We start from the raw sequence: 24,401 nt of genomic DNA, 5'->3' as shown, positions 1-24,401 counted from the left end.
TGCTCCGAACTGGGAATTATGGGGAATTAGAGCCCGTGTGCCTCTTCTTCCCCTGATCTGAGGCTGTGTGGGTTTGTACGAGCAGTAGAAATTATAGAATATGGAATAACACCCGTGGAAGGTGTCCCAGCCCATGGCAGGGATTGGAACTGGGTGAGCTTTAATGTCCTTTCCAACCCAAACCAGTCCGGCATTCTGATTATGGTATAATTAAAAGCTGTCAATTCTCAGGCTCGATACAAGATCACCAACAATTAAAACCTGCACATTCCGAGGCTCCTGAAGGGAATTTTTCGGCAATTCGAGGTCTGGGTTGGAACAAACGCCTGGGAAGCTGCTGCCCTTGGGGCTGTGAGACACCAACACTCCTTGCAGGAGAGAACAGCAATTCCAGCAGTTCCCCAGGCTCCGGGCTGGGCACCCACGAGACACAGCATCGTGCTTGGAATTCAAAACACACGGCAAACGGGCCGAACAGGTGTTACGAGCTGTGGGAAATGTGACAAGTGTTAAAGTGATATATGTGCCTCCAGCCTTTCTCGGGGGGAGGAGGATGCTGTCAGCCTGCTGCCCATCCAGACGGCGCAGCTGATGGCCGCACGCCTTGAGGGAAAAAAAAAAAAAAAAGAAAAAAAAAAAAAAAAGAAAAAAAAAAAAAAAGAAAAGGTGTTTTTTTCCTGAAATATTCCCTGAGAGCTTCGCGAACGCCGATGCTGAGAGGGGAAAAGACACGGGGAGATAGTGGGACTGCAGCAGGATGGAGCGGAGCGTGAGCGGGCTCCGGGCAGAGCATCTGAGCGCATCCCGGGGACTCCGGGCAGAGGATCTGAGCACATCCCAGGGGTACCCTGAAGAGGGTTTGGGCATATCCCGGGGCCTCCGGTCACACCCCGGGCTCCGGTCACATCCCGAGGTCTCCGGGCACACCCCGGGGGCTCCACGAAGAGGGTCTGGGCACACCCCGAAGGCTCGGAGCACACCCCGGCGGCAGCGGGCGGGCGCTGCCCTCAGCGCTGCCCTCAGCCAAGATGGCGGCGCCGGCGCGCGGCTCTCGCGAGGCGGGCGGGGCGGGGCGGGGCGGGGCGGGGCTGCGGGCGCTGATGGCGGCGGGGCGGCCCCTCACGGCGGGGCCGGGCGGCCATGGAGCACATCAGCACCCCCAAGGTAACCCCGGCGCCCGCGGCCCCGGCCCGCTCCCCGCTCCCCGCTCCCCGCTCCCCGCTCCCCGCTCCCCGCTCCCCGCTCCCCGCCCCCCGCCCCCCGCTCCCCGCCCCGCCGGCCCTCCCGCCCTCGGGGCTGCGGGTGGCGGGGCGCAGCCGCGCTCCCCCGCTGTTCGTGGCTCCGGCGCTGGCTGGGGAGGGGGTCTCTCAGTGCTGGACAGATCCCGGGAGGGTTTGGGGGTGATGCCGGAATGTTCCCTTTCTGGTAAAGCTGGGGAGATTCCTCTCAGTCCCAGTAGGCGAACCAAAGGATGCTCTTTTCTCCCCCTTTGAATTAAGTAAAACAGGAGCTCCGGGAATGCTGTACTAGAAGGAATGACATTTATTCAGGCAGCAGTTGATAATTTAATTATATCCTTCAGTGCAATGAAGGTTGTGGTTACTCGTTTTATTCTGCAGGACGTTAGTTCGGGGATGCTCCTTACCCCCTGCTCTGAGGTGCTCTGCTGGTCCTGTGTGTCTGTAGTGCCCTGAAAAGGCACTGTTTAATATTATATCTGATATTTAATAGTTATATCTGCTGAAAAACGCGACCTGCTAAGAGGACACTGAGACCAGGCCTCAGCTCTCCAATTTATTTGCTCCGATTTTCCATAATGGACTCGAGACATGAAGAAGCTCACACATTCAATACCCAAAGCTAATCTATCATTTACGGCTAAAACATTTGTTTTCATTGTCTATCTAATTATTTTTTCCTATTATTTCTGCTTAATGGTGAAAGAAAAATTCCATCTGCGTTCATTAGGCAGCAAATAGGCCAGGAGAAAATCAATCCAGCGCTGTAAGATATTTTATTGGGTCTGTGCTGATGTTCTTTAAAGCTGTTTTTTATTAATTAGCTTGGTGTGGTTTATGGAATACACTTGGAGGCCAGGAAGTGAGTTACAAGAAGCAGCTACTAACAGGGAATGGGCAGTGGGAAGTCACACTGGAGAGGGCTGTTCCTTTCCAAGCAACATGTTAATGGCCCTGAGCACAAACAAGTCTTTCCTTTGCAGTTCTTTGTCTTGTTATTTTTCTGCAGCCTCACACAGGAATGAACTGGGATCATCTTGAGTATAAATCCAGTAATCCTGTTAGGATTTGCTGATTCTGAACCACGGCTGTTTGCTTAACCTTTATGGCTTTAATTCATGGGGAAATAATTTGAGTTTATGGTGTAAGGCTGACTTGGTGTTGCAGGGGCGACTTAAATCCTTGTATTCTTCTGTCTTGCTTCATGAGCTGTGTATTAGAAATTGGAAGAATGGAGTTCAACAGGTGCTTAGGTAGTTCTTCCATCAAAGCTGGACTTGGAGGAATTTCTCCATGGAAAGGGTGGCCAGGCCTCGGAAGGAGCTGCCAGGGAGGTTTGGAGTCCCCATCCCTGACGGTGTCTGAGGAACAAGAGGACGTGGGCTGGGTGACAGGGTGGGGATTGGGCACAGTCTGAGCTCAGTGATCCCAGAGGGCCTTTCCAGCCTCAGCAGTCCTGGGGTTCCGTGGTGTTTCCATGCTGTGTTCCTGCTGCAGGTGGAAAACGTGAAGCTGCTGGATCGCTACGCCAACAGGAAGGCGGCGAGCGGGACCCTGTACCTGACAGCCACACACCTCATCTATGTGGATGCCTCTGCTGAAGTCAGGAAGGAGACATGGGTATGGTGGGCTGCAAACACACCTGGAAAAGCTGCTTCAGGTCACAGAATGGTTTGGGTGGGGAGAGACGTGAAGGATCATCCCATCCCACCCCTGCCGTGGGCAGGGACACCTTCCACTGTCCCAGGCTGCTCCAGCCTGGCCTTGGACATTTGGAGGGATGGGGCAGCCACAGCTTCTCTGGGAAACCTCACAGCCAGGGATTCCTTCCCAATATCCCATCTAACCCTGCCCTCTGGCAGTGAGAAGTCGTTTCCCCTCATCCTGGAACTTACTGCTCTCATTTCCAGGATGAGCAGGTTTGGGAATTCCGGAGTTGTAGTGGTCTTTTAGAGCATTTTAATATTAAATGCTTTCCAGAAACAGCTGGTTCGGAAGGAAATGACCACGATGGTGATGTGACTTGATAAAGTTCACTCATGGCATTAGTGTCAGTTCAAGGAATGTAAAAAACTTGTGTAATTTCCTATCTCAAACTCAACTTGTAAGACCACTAAATGGGAATTTGCAGCTTTTAGAAGTGCAGAGTTAGCACTGGAATGAACCTATTTTATTAATTCTAAGGTGAAATGGGAATGGCAGAATGCATTTCATATGGAGGTGAAAGGAAAGCAAAGTGCACTGGGGAAACTGAGCTGCACATCTGCCTCTGAAAGTAATTTATATACACCTGTGTTTTTTCAGCCCTGCTTTAGTTCCTTGGGTTATGGGTGCAGTTTATGTTTGATAAATGTCACAAATAAACTCATTTTCTTCTGCTCCTTAGCTGCAGGAGGCATAAACAGCTGATTGTATTTTCCTATCTGCTTGCACTGCTCACAGCTTTCTCAGTGACAAATGCTGTTTATTCCTGTTTCTGCAGATCCTGCACCACCACATCTCCAGCGTGGAGAAGCTGCCCCTGACCACGGCTGGGTACCCCCTGCTCATCCACTGCAAGAACTTCCACGTGGCTCACTTCGTCATTGGGCAGGAGAGGGACTGCCACGACGTGTTCACCTCCCTGCTCAAGCTCTCCCAGCCAGGTACTGGCGTTGGGAATCTGTCCTGGGAATCTCTGCAGTGCTCCAGGCTGAGCCTGGGAAAGCTCTGCTGCACCGTGGTTGGGTTTGGGAGGGAGGCAGTGGGAACAGAATCAGCTTCCAGCACCAGGGATGATGGCAGGGCTGCTGAGCTCTGTGGAGCAGGACAGTTACTTTCAAACTAAACACAGTCTCAGGAGCCAACAAGGAAGATGGAGAGAGGTTATTTCCAGGAGCGTGGAGTGACAGAACACAGGGGGATGGATTCACACTGAGAGAGCAGGGTCAGATGGGATGTTGGGAAGGAACATCCTGTGAGTGTGGGGAGGCCCTGGCACAGGGTGCCCAGGGAAGCTGTGGGTGCTCCTGGATCCCTGGAAGTTCCAAGACCAGGCAGGACACCAGGGCTTGGAGCAGCCTGGGATAGTGGAAGGTGTCCCTGGGGTGACACTGGATGAGCTGTTGCAACCTAAACCTCTCTGTGATTCTGTGACTGTCTGGCAGTGGGAGTGACGTGGTCTCCCATGAGGAACTTCTGGAGAGCTGTGCAAAGTTCATCTCCTAAACCTGGCCACTGTCAGTCCCTTGTGTCACCCAGCTGTTGGCTGATCCAGGCATTCACAGAATTCCCAAATCCCACAAATTGGCATCTTTGCTGTGTTTCCAGCAGCGTGTTCAGGCTGCTCTGCAGTGTTTGCTCACTTTTGAAAGCCTTTGCTTCACCCTGCCCTGACTTGGAGTCACTCTTAGAGTGTGAGCCACACATCCTGAAAAGCCTGTGCTCTCTTCTAGCTCCAGCTTTTTATTCCAGCATGGATGAATCTTCAGGCTTTTCTTGCAGGACAGCATTCCACTGAGCTCCTACCTGGCTTCTGCCTCTGGCAGCCTCTGCTTTTGGGGTGCTGGAACCAGTATTTGGAGTTGTGTTATTTACAGGGATGTCATTTGTAGTTACAATTCGTGATGGTGTCACCAGGCTGAGGGAGGGGAATGAATGGCACCAGGCAGCTTCTTGCTGGCCTTCACACAGGGCTGGGCTGGAAATCCTGTAGGAGAGATGGGCTTTGCAGAGTTTAGATTTTTTTAAAATTTATATTGAGTCCTGTGTCTATTCCCAGCACCCCCCTTTGTGCTCTTTGGGCTTTTCCTAGTTCTGAAGTTCTGCCTCTGATGCTGTAGCTGTGGTGTTACACAGTTCTGTGGTGTTACACTTAAAAGCTGTCACTGCTCTTTGAGGTTTGAAAATTAGAGGTTTGGTTAGTGCCTGAAGCGTGGGAGGTGTCGCTGCAGGGGCTCACACCAGTTTCCTTTGGTCTCAGCTGTGTAAATGGCTGCAGCTCTTTCTTTTCTTCCACTTCTGGATTGTAGCAGCGCATTTCTGTTGTTTTAAGATGTCTGAATGTGCTTCCTTCATGGATTTTTGGCAGAGCACATCATTACTGATGATTTGCACACGTGTGATGGACACCTCTGGGTTACCTGCTCAGTACCCAGCTGCTTTATCAGCCTCTGACAGGTTTCCCTCTGTCTCTGGGGCTGTCTTGGGAATCAGCTGGATGAGTTAGTGGTTGGATTTGCATTTTATGAAGAGAGGGAAGGAGGTTGGGATGGTAAATGGGCACTTGTCAGAGCCAGCCTGAAGCCTTTGTTGGGCTGACTGCAATATTCCAGACATCCCTCGAGTTTTCCAGTCTCAGAATTTGTTGTTGAGCAATGACCTCACAGGACTGCAGCAGCTGTTGCATGAGCTCTCCACAGAAAGCAGATCTTTTAATCCACGTTTTCATGTGTGGGTTAATGGCTATGATATAAATCCCATCTAACTTGCTTACTGTGGTGAATTCAAGAGGAAATCATTTGTTCAGGAGAAATTACTTCTTCCAATCTGGGCTAAAACACTTTGTTAATGTATCTCCCTGCATTTGGGCACTGAATATTGGAAATTCCTGAGGATTTCAGGATGAATTTCAGCACTTGGTACTATCCCAATCAAGAATCTATAAAATGTTGAGAAGTGTTAAATCCTTTGAATACTCCTCTGTAGCACTCAATCATTGATTTCCAGAAGTTCTGGCCTCCCTGGATGTGTTTGCATCTCTAACTCGTTGATTTTCTTTTTCTTTCTGCTTCCCAGTGAAACCCGAAGAGCTTTATGCTTTCTCTTACAATCCAAAAATGTCCAAAGAGAACCGGGAAATGGGATGGAAATTGATTGATTTGAGACTGGATTACCAGCGCATGGGAATTCCCAACGACTCCTGGGAGATAACAGATATTAATAAGGACTATGAGGTAATTCTTGCCCAAAGGAGCCATTTCATGCACTGTCTCCTTGTTGTTATTAATGGCAGCCCTGCTGCTGCCTCTGGGGAGGAAGGAGCTCACTTGTTTTCAGTCAAAGCACATCATCTTGATGGGGAGTTGCAGATAATGATGCTCCAGGAGAGCTGCAGAGTCATCTTGTTGTGTTTGATCCCCTGGCAAGGGAGCAGAGCCTTGTTTTTCTGCAGAAATGTCAGCCCATCTGTTAGGCAAAGCTTCAAGTACCCTGAGCTGCTTTTGGTATTTCCAAAGCCTGTCCCACCTGGCTGGTGAAAGATGTGGAGGAGAGAAGGAAATGGCAGCAGTTTGGATTGGTGGGGAATGAGGCAGAGTGGAGAGGGACTGAAGAAAGGAGGGAGGGAGGGAGGGAGGGAGGGAGGGAGGGAGGGAGGGAGGGAGGGAGGGAAGGAAAAACAACAGTGGAAAACAGACCTTTTTTTGCTTTCTCAGTTGGATCTTCTGCTACCTAAGGGCCCTCTGTCATTTCAGTCTGAACTGCTTGCTGCTGTTATTTTCCCTGAAAGGCCAGCTTGGATCTAAACAACATGAAACAAAAGCATTTGTCAGCAAGCTTGTTCAAAATCCTGCTCCACGTTATTTCCCTTTTTATTTCCTCTGGGGCTGCGTGCAGTCAGACCTGGCTGTTGAAAGGCAAGGCAGGCAACTCCAGGGAAGACACCAACATATTCATAACCCTGAATCCCTTTCCCTGGTAACTTTCTTTACTTTAAGCTCTGTGTTGAAGAAATACAAGCCTGTGCTTTCAGAGGTGACTGCCAGTTTTACCTGCCTGTGCCTGTGGAGGCCTGAATGGAGCTCTGATGTTTCCAGCAGCTGCTGAGGGCACCTGGACAGGGCCAGCTCAAATCATTAATCACTCTGAGGCTTTGCTTGCTGCAGTGGAACTCTCAGGTGCTTTAGAGTTTCCTCACAGTTTCCAGCCTGTGTTTTAGAATTGTCAAGCCTGATGTAAAGCCAGGCTTGGAGAGCAGCTTATCTGTGAAGTCCATGCTGCAAAAGACTGTCATTGTTTGAGGAGAAAGAATGAAGCTGCTCTCTGAGGATTCCATCTGAGTGCTGGAAGTGCCTTTCGATTACATAAGATTTAGAGAGAACTTTTTTTAATACAGTTGTTCTTAATTTCTCCTTTTGTGGGCAGGAATTGTTCCCTGGGAGGGCGGGCAGGCCCTGCCACAGGGTGCCCAGAGCAGCTGTGGCTGCCCCTGGATCCCTGGAATGTCCAAGGCCAGGTTGGACAGGGCTTGGAGCAGCCTGGGACAGTGGAAGGTGTCCCTGTCCATGGCAGGGGGTGGGATGCCTTTAATGTCCCTTCCAACCCAAACCATTCTGTGAATCTAAATTAGAAACTGCCCTCAGATTTCTAGGTTTAAAGATCTTCCTTTGAGTCTGCATTGTGCAGTCCAGTTTTTAGGTTCAGCTGCAGAATCGATTGTTTCCTGCATTGTTCTCCTGAATACCTTGTAACCTAATAAGCTAAAGATGAATTTTTCATGAATTTTTAAGTGCTCAGGAGCAATATGTGTGGTTTTTTATTTCTCTGTTCTCCCTCAGGTTTGCAGCACATACCCTCCTGAGATCGTGGTGCCTCGAGCTGCCACCAAGGCCGTGGTGATGGGAAGTTCAAAGTTCAGGAGCCGAGGGCGGATTCCGGTGCTTTCTTACTTGTACAAGGAAAACAATGTTAGTGCTTCACTGCCTGCTGCCTTGGGGGCAATGAGGGCTCTCCTTTTTGTCCACTTCCCTTCTAATGAAAGGAAAGAATAAGATAATTATTAGATTTGAGGCCTTTGAGAACTGTGCTTCTCTTAATGGCTTTCGTTCTGAGTCACAGAACGCGCTAAAGGCAAACACTTGGAATGCATCCAGAGCTCTGCCAAAAGCACAGACTTTCCAAGCTTCCTGTTGGGAATTTTTTCTTAATCAGCTTTCAGCAATTCCTTCTGATGTGGGGATTTTTAATCTTTTTAGCTATAACGAATAATGTTTTACCAAGTTTTGTGTTGACTTGGCTGGATTTTCATAGTATTGAGGAGGAGGAACCACCCTGAAATAAATCCCCACTAGTTCAGAATGAGTGAAGGTTTCATTTTTTTTTTTCCACTGAAGACCAGAATGTAAATTTGTAACTTTGCTGCCTCAGCAGTGTTTTAGATGCTGATGTGAGGAAAATTCAGTCACAGCCAAATTGTTGTTTTCCTGAGGAAGCGTGCCTTGACCTGGGCACTGCCTGGAGTTGTGCTGGAAACTAATGAAATTTCCTTAAAATACACCCAGTGCTACTCTGAATGTGCAACAGCAACAACTGATAAGGAAAACTCAAAAGAATGCTTTGGAAATAGAAACCAAATGGAAGACATGAGAAATTGCTGCCTTCCAGTACCTTCAGGAGGCTCATGGAAAGGAGGGAGAGGGACTTCTATATGGGAACATAGTGACAGGGCAAGTGGGAATGGTTTTAAACTCCCAGAGGGCAGGGTCAGGTGGGATATTGGGAGGAATTGTTTCCTGGGAGGGTGAGGAGGCCCTGGGTGCCCCTGGATCTCTGGGAGTGTCCAAGGCCAGGCTGGAGCACCCAGGGATAGTGGAAGGTGTTCCTGCCCATTGCAGGGGGTGGAATGAGATACTTTTCAGGTCCTTTCCAGTCAGCCGTTCTGGGGTTCCATGAACTGCCGACATTTGGGGTGGTGACCATCAGACAGAGCAGGCTGAGCCTCCTCACCCTCACTGCTCCCAGGTTTCCCAAAGTTCTTGCTTAGTGAAGCAGACCAGTGTGTGTCCAGCAGAGCAGCAGCTCTTCAGAAGGAGCACAGAGGACAGTTAAAGTGTGACTCAGAGAGGTTTGGGGCAGGAGCAGGCTGCAGCTGTGACCCCACAGGGGTTTGGGGCAGGAGCAGGCTGCAGCTGTGACCCCACAGAGGTTTGGGGCAGGAGGAGAGGCTGCAGCTGTAGCTCAGAGGGGTTTGGGGCAGGAGCAGGCTGCAGTTGTAACCCACAGGAACTTTGGGGCAGGAGCAGGCTGCAACTGTGATCCCACAGGGGTTTGGGGCAGGAGGAACGGCTGCAGCTGTGACCCCACAGAGGTTTGGGGCAGGAGGAGAGGCTGCAGCTGTAGCTCAGAGGGGTTTGGGGCAGGAGCAGGCTGCAGCTGTGAGCCCACAGGGGTTTGGGGCAGGAGCAGGCTGCAGCTGTGAGCCCACAGGGGTTTGGGGCAGGAGCAGGCTGCAGCTGTGAGCCCACAGGGGTTTGGGGCAGGAGCAGGCTGCAGCTGTGAGCCCACAGGGGTTTGGGGCAGGAGCAGGCTGACCCTGTGCTGTGTGTGTGTTGCAGGCCGCCCTGTGCCGCTGCAGCCAGCCCCTGGCCGGGTTCAGCGCGCGCTGCCTGGAGGACGAGCAGATGCTCCAGGCCATCCGAGAGGCCAACCCCGGCTGCCCCTTCATGTATGTTGTAGACACGAGGCCAAAGGTACCTCCATGGGCTCTGGGCTGCTTTTAAATCTCTTGTCTGAATGAGCAGTGCTGTTTCCAGTTCGTTCTGTCACAGTTCTGGGTCAGTCCTGCAGCAGGAATGCGGGATTGGGCTCCTGCTTCGGGGTGTACAACTGGGATGTGAACTGATCCTGAGGATTTGCCCTCCTGGAGTGTCCTGGGTTTGAGGTTTGTGTTCAGGATGACCTGATGGAACTGGCAGTTGGAACCTGACTGGGACAGTGAAGCATTTTCCTGCAGAGTCCTAAAGGACAAAGGAGAGAACTGGAAGTGGAGTTGGAGAGAAGCCTCAGGATTCAGCTCTGTAAGGCTGAAGTGCTTTTACTGGCAGATCTGGGAGGAAGAGGAGCTGTGAAAAGCAATCTCTCCCTTTTTTTTTCCGTTTTAAAAATAACACTCATGATGGAGCTTATTACAACTCAGCCCCACTATTTGGGGCTAGAACTTGAGAGCTGAGGGTTTATTTGAGAGGAAATATTTCCAAAATGAAAATTTTAATGACTGTCATCTTGAGGAACCGAATTTAAAAACCAATTCCAATGATTGTCTTGTAAACATATGGATTAGGAGTGTTGGTAGAAACCAATCAGAACACAAGGGTTTTCATAGCACACAATTATTTAAATGCAAACATTTAAATTGCTCTGATTATTTGGAAATGGAGCTTTCTGAGAACCTGCTTCACTGTTCAGATCCTGCAGTTATTTTACATAAACTACAAGTTTAGTTGAACGATGGCAAAGGCAAGAAAGAAAAATTACTTTGGGGGAAAATAGGGAGTGTTTCACATCTTGCTCCAGTGTGTGTTTAGACATTTCCTAGAGATCTCCTGTTCTGCAATGGTATGTGCATTTCTTCTGGTACAGCCAGCTGCCAGTGGCAGAGATGTGCCACCGAAATCCATCACTGGTGGCAGTTTGTGCTAAAGCATTTGGTGACAAGGGGAGAATTTACAATTTTTGACACTTCTCCTTCTAAGCCAACCTGTCCTACTCTGGCAGAACTGAAGCACTGGGGTTATTTTACAGTTCTAGAGGTATCTGCACCATATCTGACTCTTCTCTCCTCTCCCAAAAGCTGCCCAAATTGAGAAGGGAGGGTTGAGCTTCTCTGTTTTCTGTCCCCACCAAAGCTGTCCTGGTAGCTCTTGAACAGCTTTTGGGGGATTGTAAGAGCAACTGGCATCTTTTCTACTTCTCTCCTGCAGTTGCTCTGTTCTTTCTGCTCAGCTTGAATGTTTTTATGTTTCCCTCAGGTGGCTTTTTTTCATCTATACATGTATGTCTGGGAAAATTGGGAATTGCCTTACTATTCCTATACCACCACGGATGTATGGCCCTGTTAGAAATGCCTTGCCTAGTTCTGCTTTCCTGTGCCTGTCTCTGAATTTCCTTAGGTAAACACAGTTAGGGCAGGTTTAGTGTCTCTGATAGCAGAAACTGGGGCTTTATACTACCCTAAGCAGGGTTTTAATGAGCCTCTGACTAATGAACTGCAGTTATTTTAATGAAACAGCTGAAAGAACTTGTCTGGGAGGTGGGGAAGTACAAGCTGAGTAACAGCTTTGTCCAGTACATTTTCTGGGAGATTTAAACAAAAAAAAAAAAAAAAAAAAAGAAAAAGGACTTGCAAAACAGCCTCCCTGAATTTTGTTGTGATTTTATCTTTCTTTTCTTTTCTGCTCCTTGAATTTGCCAGTTGAATGCCATGGCCAACAGAGCTGCTGGGAAGGGCTATGAGAATGAAGATAATTATGAAAACATTCGTTTTAAATTCATTGGCATAGAGAACATCCATGTGATGAGGAGCAGCCTGCAGAAACTGCTGGAAGGTGGGTACAGCCCTGGGAGGAGTTTTTCTTACCCCTCTGGACAGAACTTCCTGCTGAATATCCAAATGTTCCATGCACAAATGTGTTCTGATGGAAGCAAAGTTAGCATCTTGCTTTGTTTGCTGCATTCAAGTGCCTGAAAGTATTAGTGCTGTTAAAATGCTTTCCTGCTTGACATTTTCTTTGTTCTTGTGCTTGGTTTTATAGTGGTTCAAAAATAGCAACTAATACTAAAAACATTCCATGATGAATGTGCCAAATTAATAGAAAAAGGTTAGAGAAATATTCCGTTTTACAGCTAAGACAGTCTCATAGTTGCCTCGTGACTTATTGAAAGAAAACCAACAGAGGTTGTTCAGAAATGCATTTTGGGGTTTGCTATATTTGGAGCATTAACAGAATTTCTGAGTTGAAACACAATTTTGGCATGATCTTCCAAAGACTTGAGTCTCATACATGCTTTATCCTAACTTTTCATTTATTTCTGATTCCTTTTAACCAAACTTCTTTAAAACATATTAAATGAGTGTTTTAAAACATAAATAGATGAAAATGCAGTGTCATTAAGCTCGTTGTGATCGTAGAGAAGAATGCCAAGCAGGGCAAAAGAATCACCCAAGCATTGGGGATCAAGAGGGCAATGAGGCCCAGAGTTCCACCAATAGAACTTTGGAGAATTTTGCAATTCAAGTGCTGTCATCCAAAATAGGAGTTTAATATTTTATTAACTGCCATAATACTCATCTTTTTTTCAGTTTGGGTAATTGATGCTCCCAGGTGGCCCTGCAGGCTCCATGGTGACCTTGGACAAAAATGGGGCTGTTCCCACCCAAAAGAGTGGCCTGATCACAACTCTGAGGCCTCAGTTGCCTTTTCCTGGCACATTTATTTTGTGGTGGGAGAAGAGGCAGAATAAAAACTTCTTTGCTCCCGTGTTTTTCTCCAACAGTGATAAAATCTCATTCACTGGGGCTTTTGGACTGTTCTGAACTTTCTTACTCTTAAGTATTTTCTGTGCTGGGTTTCATTAGAGCAGCTGAGTTGCCTTCCAGGTTAGACTTGTTATTTCTGCCTCTAAATTAGAGAGAAAAAACTTCAGATCTTCGGGAAGTGAGTGGTTATAGATGTGATGGTGATTTAGAGTGAAGTAACAGCTCACTGCTGGAAAAAAAACCCACAGCTGAATAAATAATGAGTTACCCTTTAAACAAGGAGTGGGAGGAGATTTCCAGAGCCTCAAATTCTCGCAAAACCAGCCATTTTTCAGTTATGAATTTTAGAAACACAACCATTAGCGTGTCCTTTAGACAGGCTGTTGCTGCAAGCACTTACAGATAATGAAGAGGTGCAGGGGATGCTGGTTTGATTCTCTGTCTGCTCCCAGTGTGTGAGATGAAGTCCCCCTCCATGAGCGATTTCCTGACGGGGCTGGAGAACTCGGGCTGGCTACGGCACATCAAGGCTGTGATGGATGCAGGTGTCTTCCTGGCCAAGGTAAAACTGCTCTCCAGCTTTCCAAAGTGCCTCCTGGTGTGCTGGGGTCTGCTGAGAGGTTGGGAAGGTGGCTCTGGGGAGAAGGTGTTGTTCAGGTTGGTTTAATCTCTCCAGATATGTTGGGTCATGCAGCTGCTGGGCAAATACAGGTCCTGTGTCCTGCATTGTGCCAGGGCTTTATTAGAGCTCATTTGAAACATAAGATCACAAAATGTGCATAAATGACCTCTATAAACCCTTCTGTATAGCAGTGCAAACAACTTCTAACCCTGTGCTCATTGTTCCACTGCTCTGCTTTGATTGAGGGATAGTTTGGACCAGTTTATTTTCTCCTGATTTGATGTGATGTGGACACTAATTTTGATTATTCAACACAGTCCTCATTTCTGCAGAGCTGGTGGCTTTGCAAGTCAGGCAGAAGGAAGGAAGTCACTAAGAAGTAGTAAGGGATGTGCAGGAAGTGTGCGGTGAGAGGAGTGAGTAGTCAACATTGATTGTCTCTCACAGTTTGCCCACATCACAAGCAAGAAACTTTGGTGTTTCTCTCCTGCCCTAGGTGGCCAAAGGTGATGAGGTGGGGGGAAGTTGGGAACAACTCTTCTAATTTATCTTGAAGTTCTAATCCCTAGATGTCCAACTATTTTTCACTCATCCACCCAATTTTTTCCTCAGAGGAAGAGCCTGGGAATCCTTGGCCTTCCAGAGATCACAGGGGCTAGTTTTTACCAGCCTGCTGCAGCACTGTCGTCTAGCTGGAGATTCTCTTGATGGCTGGTGCATTTCACAGGCCAGAGGAGAGATGAGCACCATTCCCTGGGGTTTGGGGTGGTGCAGGTGAGGGCCAGCATTTCCCTGAGCTCTGTGCTGTGTCCTGGCAGGCTGTGAAGGAGGAGAGGGCCAGCGTGCTGGTGCACTGCTCCGACGGCTGGGACCGCACGGCCCAGGTCTGCTCCCTGGCCAGCCTCCTCCTGGACCCCTTCTACAGGACCTTCAAAGGCTTCATGGTAAGGACAATGGCAATTCCAGTGCCAGCAGGCCCTGGGGAAGGGCTCAGGACATTCCCTGGGATGAGTGTAGTGACCTACATAAAGCGGCTTTGGTTCTGCAATGAGCTGGAATTTCTGTGAGCAGCACGGCAGCAGCTGATTGACAATTCCCAAATCCTTGCTCCTGCAATGTCTACATGGGAGCCACTAATGAGAGATCTCAGCAAAGGGTGCAGCTCTGGCAGCAATCCACCAAAAAGTGCTGGTGGAGTTTGTCCTGCAGGTCTCTTATCTGCTGGGATTTGAAATTGGGTGAACTCAGTCCTGTCCCCTGTCCATCAGTCAAATCTGCATCATTTCACACCTTTTTAAAAGCCATTTTATTTTAATTTGGCTGTTTGCTTCTAGTGCAGGCTTTTTCTTAATTTGCAGCCATCCCTGCATGGATTCAGGGCAGGCTGTGATGTTTCTTTCCATTCATCCCTTGTTAAATACCTGAAGAGCTGCTCTGTCTCAGGAGAGCTCCTTGAAGGAATCCCTGTAATGAGAACAATGCAAATTTTGCCTTTTCCAGTGCCAGGATTCTTTCCTTGCATTCCATACTGGTTTTATTATTTCTATTTTTGTTTCTGGATTATACTGCAGTCTTTTAACAGTTAAAATTCCATCAGCACAAGAAACATCTGCTGGGCTTTGTCTCTGGACAATCCTGCGTGAACTGAGAATGAGGATTTAGCTCAGGAGCAGGAGCAGTGGCACAGACATCCCTGTCTGTCCTCATGGTTTGTCGAGACAAGCCACATGACAAGGGGTTATTCCTAAAGGAATTCATCGGCAGTGCAAGGAATGGAAAAATTCAAAAAGCAATTTAAGTGAAGTTTCTAAGAACTCTGTTGTGAGATCTGCCTTCCTCCTCTTAATCTGGATGGCGGGAATTATCTTTATATATGATCCAGCAAAGTAATGATGGATGCAGCTTCAGTCATGTGGCTCCTTATGAGAGGAAATCTGTAAGGAAAACAGATTATTTTATCTTATTTATCTGTAAGGAAAACAGATTATAACAGTTATTATTTTCTGTAACTGCAGGCATCTATTTAAAAAATGCCACATAGTTGTTCTGATTTCATCCTGAACTCCTCATTACACAGCTGTACTTCATGTATCTTTTTGTCTGTTAAACATTTGTTGAAATCCAGTTGCTGATTTATTTTGCTGGATATCACAACACTCTTCTCCAAATTAAATAGTAAAGTGTAATATTAAGCTGTTAATTCTTTGAGCTCAGTGTATTTGTATATTATGATTTTAACAACTTAGAAACTCCCTCAAAATGATAGTTTTGAAATGAGTTCTGATTCCAGCAGGGCCATTGCCTTGGTAACTGGATAATCTGTAAAGCACAATTCCTGTTCCCATTGATTTCTGGGGATATATTAATAGCAATAGGGTCAGCAGGTTGTCAGCTTTTTAGGCTTTAACATTAAAGGCTTCATTTTGCTTTTTTTAACCAAATTAATGCTGTTTTCTTAATCCCTGTTTTGAACCTGCAGGTCCTGATAGAAAAGGAGTGGATTGCAATGGGCCACAAGTTCTCACACAGGTGAGAGGGGCACGTTCACCTGGGGGGAGTGGAAGCAAAACTGTCTGCAGGTTTAGGAGATCCCATGAAAAATTGATAGGAGAAGGAGAAAACATTGGGAAAATATTGGCATTGGTGACTTAGAGCCAGGGTCTGCTAAGGCTGTTACTTCATCACTGTGTTTTTAGTGCTTTACAAAGTCATGGTTTGAATTCTGGGTGTTTTCCTACCTGCAAAATTCTATTACTTGAGGAGTGCTGATCATGGAATCACAGAATCACGAAGGTTGGAAAAGACTTCCAAGGTCATGAAGTTCAACCAGCACTAACCCATGTCCTCTAGTGCCACATGCACACATCTCTTGAGCACTTCCAGGGATGGTGACCCCAGTGTGGGCAGCCTGTCCCATCCGTGGTGCTCCAGCCAGACCTGGCAGTTCTCCTGCAGCCATCTCCTGGGCGTGGAGCTCAGGACTTGCCCAAGTTCAGAGCAGAAACTCGACCTGGAAGAAAACCCATGGCAAAGGGACATTTTGTGGTGGGTGACAGAGGATTTATTCTGCTTTTTGCACCTCTCTAGGTGTGGCCACCTGGATGGGGACCCCAAGGAGGTGTCCCCTGTGTTCACACAGTTTGTGGAGTGTGTGTGGCAGCTGATGCAGCAGTTCCCCTGCTCCTTCGAGTTCAGTGAGCGCTTCCTGCTGGAGATCCATGACCACGTTTATTCCTGCCAGTTTGGCAACTTCCTGGGCACCTGCCACAAGGAGAGGGAGGAGCTCAGGTCAGCTGGGGGTTCCTGCAGCCAGCAGGCCACAGATCCCTTGGAATGCCTGAAAGAGGGGTGGGATGGGTGTGTTTTATGGGATTGGAGATTGGAGAACATAGCCATTTATCAAGACAATGTTACTCTTAACCAATGGGAGAGAAGAATATGAATTAAATCCCCCCAAAATGTTTAGGTTTGGAGCACAATAATAACTTGCAGATATCCCTTCTGGACAGGAGAGTCTCCATTTTAATATCCTGTGCTTATGAAATCAATCAGATCCAGCATAAAAACAATTCTTAGCTCCCTTAATCTAATTCTCCTCCCAACGGCTGCAGTTATTAATCCACTTGCTGCTTTTTTTTAGTGATCAGATGTTCTTTGTTCTTGCCAGAATATTTGAGAAGACCCATTCCCTGTGGCCTTTCCTCTTACAGAGGAAGCAGGAGTTGAGAAATCCTTTGTACAGAGGCTTTACAGCTTACAAAGAGCTTCAACCAAACACTCTGCCTTTCAGTTTCCAGTAAGTGGCTCAGTTAAGAAGGGGAAGGAGGGGGACATTACTTTCATTGGTAACTCAGGTTAAATCGAATAAATTTGTGCTGATTAGCTTGGTTTATTTTACCTTTCCCCTCCATTCCTCAGGCATAAACCAAGATGAGCAGTGCACAGGTGAAATAAATTCAGCTAAATTATTTGTAATTATCAGATTAATTCAGATTATTTATTTGTAATATTGTTTGTAATTTAAAGTAATATTTTTAATTTGGTGTTGAGAAAAGAGGGTGGGGAAAGGCAAGGAAAAGCAGAACTTCAGACAGCACCACACACACCCCCTGAGTGCTTGCTCTGTCACATTGAAGATTTTGAAAAAGTTCCTCTTTTTCCTCCCTTTTCATGTATATTAAGGAAGTTTTTTAAGCAGGAGTTTTGGTGCCCAGTTCAGGTTTTCTGCCTCACTCCTGGGTCCTGCTGAGAGAGAGGGGGATGAAAATGGGATTTGAAGTGCTGTGTATGCAAATGAAAGTTGGGAGGTTGGGCAAACCAAGATAATCTGCTCAAGCTTCCAATAAATCTGCTATTTAAAAAAAAAGTATTTTCATCCTATTTTAAGATTTACTGCCAGGTTTTTTAACTTGAAGGAAAGTTGCCCATTGCTACTGAATTTATTAATCCAAGCCTGTGGCAGGTTTTAAAATTCATTCCTAATCTCAATTTATTAAAAATACGAACCAACATCTATTTGTTGACAGTGATGTCCAACTGAGCCCCTAATTCCTGTTTTTTTTGCCCGTTGCTGAGGTTCTGGTGTGGGATGTACAACCGCTTTGACAAGGGCATGCACCCCAAGCAGTGTGTGCTGGATCAGCTGCTGGGCTGCCTCAGCCAGAAGGTGACACTGGAGGACGACGCATCCCACCTGGAAAACGTGAGGGACAGTCCCCTGGGGGGGTTGGAAAGGTTCTCTGAGATTAAATGTTGGCATGGAAGGGTTGTTCCAGCCAGCTGGGTAAACACGAGGGGTTCGGTGACAAATTTGCCCCCAAACAAATTAAAACACAGCTTTTAAAATACACCAGTGAGAAGAATATCAGTGTCCTTTGCTGGGGTAATGGGAATGCTGAAAACTTCAGCTTTGTTAATTAAACACTGATGTTTGTGTCAGGCATGGCAGGACCTCTGTCCAGCTATTTCTGATGTTTGTGTCACACGTGGCAGGACCTGTGTCCAGGTGTTTCTGATGTTTGTGTCACACGTGGCAGGACCTGTGTCCAGGCATTTCTGATATTTGTGTCAGACATGGCAGGATCTGTGTCCAGGTGTTTCTGATGTTTGTGTCAGGCATTTGGGGATTTGTGTCCTGCTACTTCAGTGCTGGGTTTCAGAGCTGGAAAAGAGGCACCGCCACAGGGCTGTTGTGTTGACACCTGGTTTTTGTCCCTCTCTGGTGTCTAGGTATTAATTATTTGGTTTTGTGCCTTTTTCTTTGTGCAGAAACTCCCTGTCCTCGATGGCCCCTTGCCAAGCGAAGGCTGCACCTCACCCACGGCAGGAGCTGCTGCTGCCAAAGCCCCAACTCCTCCTCAGGACTGTGCAGAGGGAGCAGCCCCTGTGCTGAGCAATGGCCCCTCCCTGGGGCAGCAGAAGCACAAGGAGAGCCCAGCCCAGCCCCGGGATCTTGGAGCCTCCAGAGAGGATGGGCAGGCTCAGCACCAGGGATGAGCTCTGGGAGCTGCTGGGAGAAGCTCTGGGGAGCTGGTGCAGCCCCCATTTGCAGCGGAGTGTGAGTAGGGGCGTGCAGGGCTGGGGGAGCAGCTGCTGGGGGACACCTCCTGCAGCTCAGGTGATGCAGAGCTCCAGGAGCCTGCCTGGCATTCCTGGGAACTTGGCTTTCAGTGGGAACACGTGCATTTCTGAGGGTTAGGGCTGCCCGCCAGCACTGCTGGTTGAGGCTGGAAGAAATCCTGCCAATTCCACGAGGAGCTGGGCAGTAACTGCAGGAGGAAGGATGCAGATCCCTCTGTTCTCAGTGGTGGTCCAAGGTCATCTTAAAACGAGAAAAAACTTTCCGTCCGTCTTCGAGTGATAAAAACCCCCCAACCTTTCTTAGCTGTGACTGAATCTCTGCATGGACCCTTGCCTTGTAGCAGAACTGATTCATGTTTTGTTTCCTATGCATATTTGTTACACAAAACCAAACCCCCTGTGCCTTCTCGGAGACTGTGTCTGTGTCCAGCCAGGCCGTTGCTGGCTTTGTGGTGGAGTTTGCAGTGTGGTGTTGGGTCCTGTCTGTAGTCAGTGTTTGTGAGGAGGTTTTTCTTCTGCTGCAGCTTCTCCAGGGTTTTTGCTGATCCCCTGAGTTGAGCAGCTTCTTTCCAAGCTGCCCTCTTGAAGAACCAACTGTTATGGACCTCCTTTATTGATGGGAGTGCAGCAAGCCCCAGAGCCAGCCTATAACACGTGGATTTGTGATAAGAGGGAGGATGGGAAATGAGGAAAGGCAGGAGAACATTTATGTGGAATTCTCCTCTCTTATTTTATCATCTTGGTTAAACTGAAGCAAGAGAGTAACTCTGTTCCAAGCTGTAATCATTGATGAGACAGCAATTACTGATGGGGTTTGTTCTGGTATTTAAATGGGGCCTAAAATGATGAAATCACTTGCTGATTCTAGGGAATGTTCAAATTCAGGGAACTTCAGTGATATTTTGTCTGTCTCATGAGCAGTATCTCTCATGGCAATGAATTTGGGAAGAAATAGAAGAAACAAGGACTTCTTCCCAAGGATTGGGTGTCACAAATCAGTGTTTGAAGGTCACCCAGAGAATCCTTGGGAGAGGCAGCAGCAAAAGCAGGTTTGATATACAAAAGTGTGACCAAATTCCTTGGCAAGGTTCACTCTGTTACTTATTAAATGGTTAAAGCACACATAGAAAAACTAAAATAGAAAATCAAGCAATCTAAAATCAAACAGCGTGGAGGCTGGGGATGGAGAAAGGTCAGGATGAAGGGGAATGAGGGAGATTCTCCTGTTGAGTCACAAGGTTCAGAGTGGAGCATCCTGCCAGACTGAGCCCTGGAATTATCAACAGTTCAGGCCTAAAGGTTTCCTGGAATCAGAGAATCACTTGAACTCAACAGCAGAGAATCAGCAGGTAAGGAATTGAGCAGGGGGTTTATGTAGAATTTCCTATAAGCACAACAGGAGCTCCCTTAGAGGCTGAACTCACAAATCCAAATACTCCATAATCCAGGAGGGCAGCATTCCCAGTGCTTTGGCTCTGGCACAGCCCCAAGGACCAGGTCCAGGTGTATCCCTGGGAAAAATTCCCCTCGAGTTCCCTGTTTATAGAGGGCAGGTTTTATCAGAGTCACTCTCTAGCCTGGCTGCAATTTGGGTCAATATCTTCTTTTGGAAGGTCAACAACAAAAATGTTCCACTTGGGTTGGTATTCAGGCAAGAAAAATCAGATTCCAGGGCTGTTGCCTAAACCCAGGAGTTTGTTCTCCAGCCCTGGGAGCAGCCAGTGTTCCTGATAAGCTCAGGGTGCTGCTTACCAAGGCCAAGGCCTGAGGACATTTCTGAGGTCGTGGTGTGGCCTTGGAGGATTCAGCTCCCCCCAGGAAAGCTGTGCCACTGTCCTTGTTCCGTGCTGAATTGCACAGGATCCCCCTGTGCAGCTTTATTCAGGATGCTGCTCTGCTCTCTTTTCAAGCTGTTGTTCCAATTAGGTGCCGCCTTTTAAGTTTTCAAATCACTTTTTCTCTTTTTATAAAGAGCCTGGAAGCCAACTGATAATATTTGAGCCTTCCCAATCTCCAGTGAAAGTAGAAACATTCCATGGTAACACCACGGAGTGGAATAACTGTGCTCATGTGCTTTTGACCCATGGTAAAATCACTGGGTAGATCCAGTGTCCAAAAACCAACCCAAACCTCCCTGAGTGGCTCGTTGTTTGTCAGACTTAAATGAAGTTGTTGTCAAGGCAGGAGTGGGAGCTACAAGAGTGATGAAAAATTAAACACTGGGAATCCTGACCCAGGTGTGAGTGATGGATCAGCCCTGTCTTTCCTTTCCAGGGGGTAATGGGCAGCATTCATCCCCAAATCTCAGAGGAAATGGGACATGAAGCCAAGACAGGCACTTTTTAGGACCAGTTATTTTATGGATCATTATCTCTTTGAATAACTTTAATAAATTTTCTAATATTCATTAGAGATCCAAAACTGGAGAGGATTTAATTGACTACTGAAGGATTTAAAGATGCCATTGGTTAATTATTGTACAAATCCAGCTTGCAGATGGCTCCTGGAAATGTTTGTAGGTTGCTTTGCCTTTGGAATTGCCGTTGGAGGAGTTTAATAATCTTGACTTGTTCCTAAAAATGATGTCTCCGCAAAACTCCAGTGTTACTACAAGTGTGTACAACCACCACCAGGTTACTCAGTGTTGTAAGCTTGGAGTAATATTGCTGCTTTTAACTCCACTGGCAAAACAGGGCCAAACCCAAAAATTAATGTCTCTTAAACCTCTTGAATTTCGTGTGTACAGGCTCAGGCAAAGGCTGCAGTGTATTAAAAGCTTTTTGTGCTGATGCTGGAATTTAGGAGCTGGAAAAGATTCCAGGGTTTCCTCTCTTTCCATGAGTTCACGGTTTGAAAACCAATGAAGGAGAAGCTTCGTGGTTTTTGTGGCGACTCTGGGCTGCTGGAAGAGCAGAAATGAGGAGCTGTTCAGGGCCCTGCAGTGTCCTGGGCTCAGGTGGGATCTGCTGCCCAGGAAAGCTGTTCCTGCCCCTGGAGTGCCCTGCCCGGATTCTGTGCTCCCTGCAAGTGTGACAGGAATGAAGAAGCTGTTCCTGCTACTGGGAATCTGCTGCTGCTGGGGAAAGTTTCTGCTCCTGATTTATTCCTAGGGGAGCACCCATGCTTTGTGAGGTCAGGAGTGCTGCTTTTATTTGGAGCAGTGCAATTATTCCCATTTGCATTCCTGTGACTGGGAGAACTGGGAAGGAAGAGGGGGTTGATTTGCTGCAGATGATCTCTGCTTGTGTAAAAGTCTTCCCTTTTCTGGAGCTGCTCCTGCTTCACCAGGACATTCCATGGCTTCTCCAGGACATTCCATGGCTTCACCAAGACATTCCGTAGCTTCTCAGCATCTCCTGTGCTACAACCAGGTGTAACCTTGTAGTGGGCCCGTGCCTGTCCTACTCTGAAGCACAAGAGGGACTCGTGGAGCTTCATTTGAAGGGTCTTTAATGTGAACTTCGTTCTGAGGGTTCTTAAACTGGGGTTTTCTTTTGCAGTTGTCACCTGGGGGAGAGAAATTCCAATCAGTGCTCTTTGCTCTGCAGGGAAAAAGTGGGAATCATTGGATTGTCCACAGTTTTAGTTCTCCATGGCCTCTTTAGGGGTGAGGAAAAGCAGTTTGTGAAAGCTTTTAGTCTGGTCTGTTCCTGTGCTTAATTCCTTGGAATAAAAGTCCACCTGCTCTGATCCAGAGCCATCCTGACTGGGATGTAGGAGATGGGCTTGGAGGGAGCTGGGGAGCCTCCCCAGTCCTGCAGGGAGGGATTTGTCAGGAGCTGAAGGTGCCCAGAGCTCCAGAGGATCTCCAGGTGGGAATGTTGGTGTGGAGCAGCCCTGTGGATGTCGTTTCCATCACCCCTGGAAGCAGAGAGCCCTCAGGGGTGCTCCCAAAGCTGAGGCACCCCCAGGAGAAGCCTTGGAAAGGGAGGAGCTCCTGTTCCAGGCTCTCAGCTCCTGGCAGGCCTGGCCTTGGGCAGCCTCAGAGCCCAGAGGAATTTCCTGGCACAATGCAGTGCTGGATATCCAGGAGTGCCCAGGAGAATTCCAAATGTTTTCCTCTCCTCCCCACCCCCTCTGCTCTGTGCTGAGGGCTGGGGTTGTTTTTATAGGGACCTGTCCCAGCTATTCCTGGTTTCCATCCCTCCCTTATGCACATCCAGGCATTCCCTGGAGGAAGAACGTGCTCTGAACGTCCTATTTATGTTTTAATTATCACCCAGCACTTGATTAATTAGCTGAGGAAGCAGGGAATGGTAAAACCTTTGCCTGGGACCAGGCAGCCAGGTGGGCCATTCGTTAGGGCAGGCTTGCTAATGACATTAATTAATGTGTCCCCCTGGGGGCTGCAGGGCCAGGGCCCAGGGGTTGTTTTTATATCATTTCTATATTTCCATCTATTGAACGCAGCAGAAACTACTGGAGTAACTCAGCACTGGATCCCATCCTCCAGCTGGATTTTCCTTGGCATCCCCAAGCTGATCCTTGTAGGAATGTCCCTAAATCCGTGTGTGGTGCTGGCTGGGAGTGTCCCCGTCGCTGTTTGTGTCTGTGTCACTGGGGAGGGCCATCTGTGGGGGATGAGCCCCTGTCTGTGCCCCGAGGGCTCTGTGGGGCACTTCAGTCCCTGCTTGAAGCTGATCTTGTCTAGAGGAGAATTGTGTCTTTTGTCCCATGGAGTCTCTCTTGGATTGCAGGTATTTTTATTCCCGACAGAAATAAAACACTTTGCCTTTTTAAAGGAAGTGGCTGCTCTGTTTATTGGGTGGCAACTCAGAACTCCACACTTGGGAAGGTGAAGTCAGTTAAAGGATCTTAATTAATGAAGTGAGTATGGAGCCTCTTCCCCTGTACCGAACAGAAATGGGGTGTTCTCCCTGGTTTGGGGGGAATGGGGAGTGCAGGGTGTTAAAAACAACCCAAAAGGAACATAACTAATGGAAAAAAGGAAATATAACCAGTGGAACTGTATCAAATCTCAGTGTCTTCTGCAAACTCTGCTATTCTGTGTCTTTTTTTTTTTTTAATTTAGATTTTTCTTTCTGTATTAAACCCAAGTATGTCCTCAGTATTTCTTTGCTCCTGGAGGGCAGTCTGTCCCTCACTCACCTGGCCACTGGTGTCTCCAGGCTGACTCCCACAGCTTTCTGAGGAGCAGCCAGAGCTTCTGGAAGGAGCTGAGTCCCAGCTTCATGGGTCCAGGGAAGAGATTTTTTCTGATGGCTTCAGAGTGAAGAACCCACCGTGCAGCTGCTGATGGTATCCTGGAAAAAAAATCCTCTTTTATCCCATTCCTTTTAGTCATGGATAGTGAAATGTTTAAGATTTGAGTGCAGACAAACTCAGCTGAGATGGGGAAGATGCTCAAGAGGGAGATTCCAGGACCAAAACCTCTCTGTGAACCCCGGGAACACGCTCCAGCCCCATTAGCCAGCCCCTGATGAATATTTTCTATCTTAAAAATGGGTATTTTCTATGTTTTAAGGCAATGAAATGGGCCTGGCGCTGTGGTACACTCAGTCCCTGGGCGTTTCTCAGGTTTTTTCCCTTCTTGCTAATTTTAAATGTTCTTAATGCTGCCAGTGAAATCCTTCATTTACCTTAATTAGACTCGCCTTGCATTTAATTGGATTATTAGCATTAACACCAGCTAGAATTGATAAAGCTACAATTTAATTTGGGGGAAATTTGGACAAAAGGTGTATTAACTGGAGTTTCTCTTGCCTGC

The 24,401-nt window shown here is 47.6% G+C and overlaps 1 protein-coding gene across 1 annotated transcript; it reads left to right on the top strand.

Annotated features, from left to right (window-relative positions):
* The first annotated feature begins 1,121 nt into the window (after positions 1–1,121).
* Positions 1,122–23,414, top strand: MTMR8 (myotubularin related protein 8). Its single transcript, XM_066202386.1, has 14 exons — positions 1,122–1,164; positions 2,736–2,858; positions 3,721–3,883; positions 6,015–6,172; positions 7,775–7,903; positions 9,551–9,685; positions 11,407–11,539; positions 12,924–13,033; positions 13,912–14,037; positions 15,573–15,622; positions 16,181–16,381; positions 16,761–16,889; positions 17,669–17,795; positions 18,362–23,414. Exons 1-14 carry the CDS (start codon positions 1,141–1,143, stop codon positions 18,587–18,589), a joined length of 1,836 nt encoding a protein of 611 aa, XP_066058483.1. The 5' UTR covers positions 1,122–1,140; the 3' UTR covers positions 18,590–23,414.
* The last annotated feature ends 987 nt before the right edge of the window (positions 23,415–24,401 follow it).

Source organism: Chamaea fasciata, unplaced genomic scaffold (genome assembly GCF_029207755.1).
Source record: "Chamaea fasciata isolate MVZ Bird 193981 ecotype frontalis unplaced genomic scaffold, bChaFas1.0.hap1 SCAF_22, whole genome shotgun sequence".
In the NCBI taxonomy this organism is placed as follows: Eukaryota; Metazoa; Chordata; class Aves; order Passeriformes; family Sylviidae; genus Chamaea; species Chamaea fasciata.
This window is presented reverse-complemented; position numbering and strand designations above follow the sequence as displayed.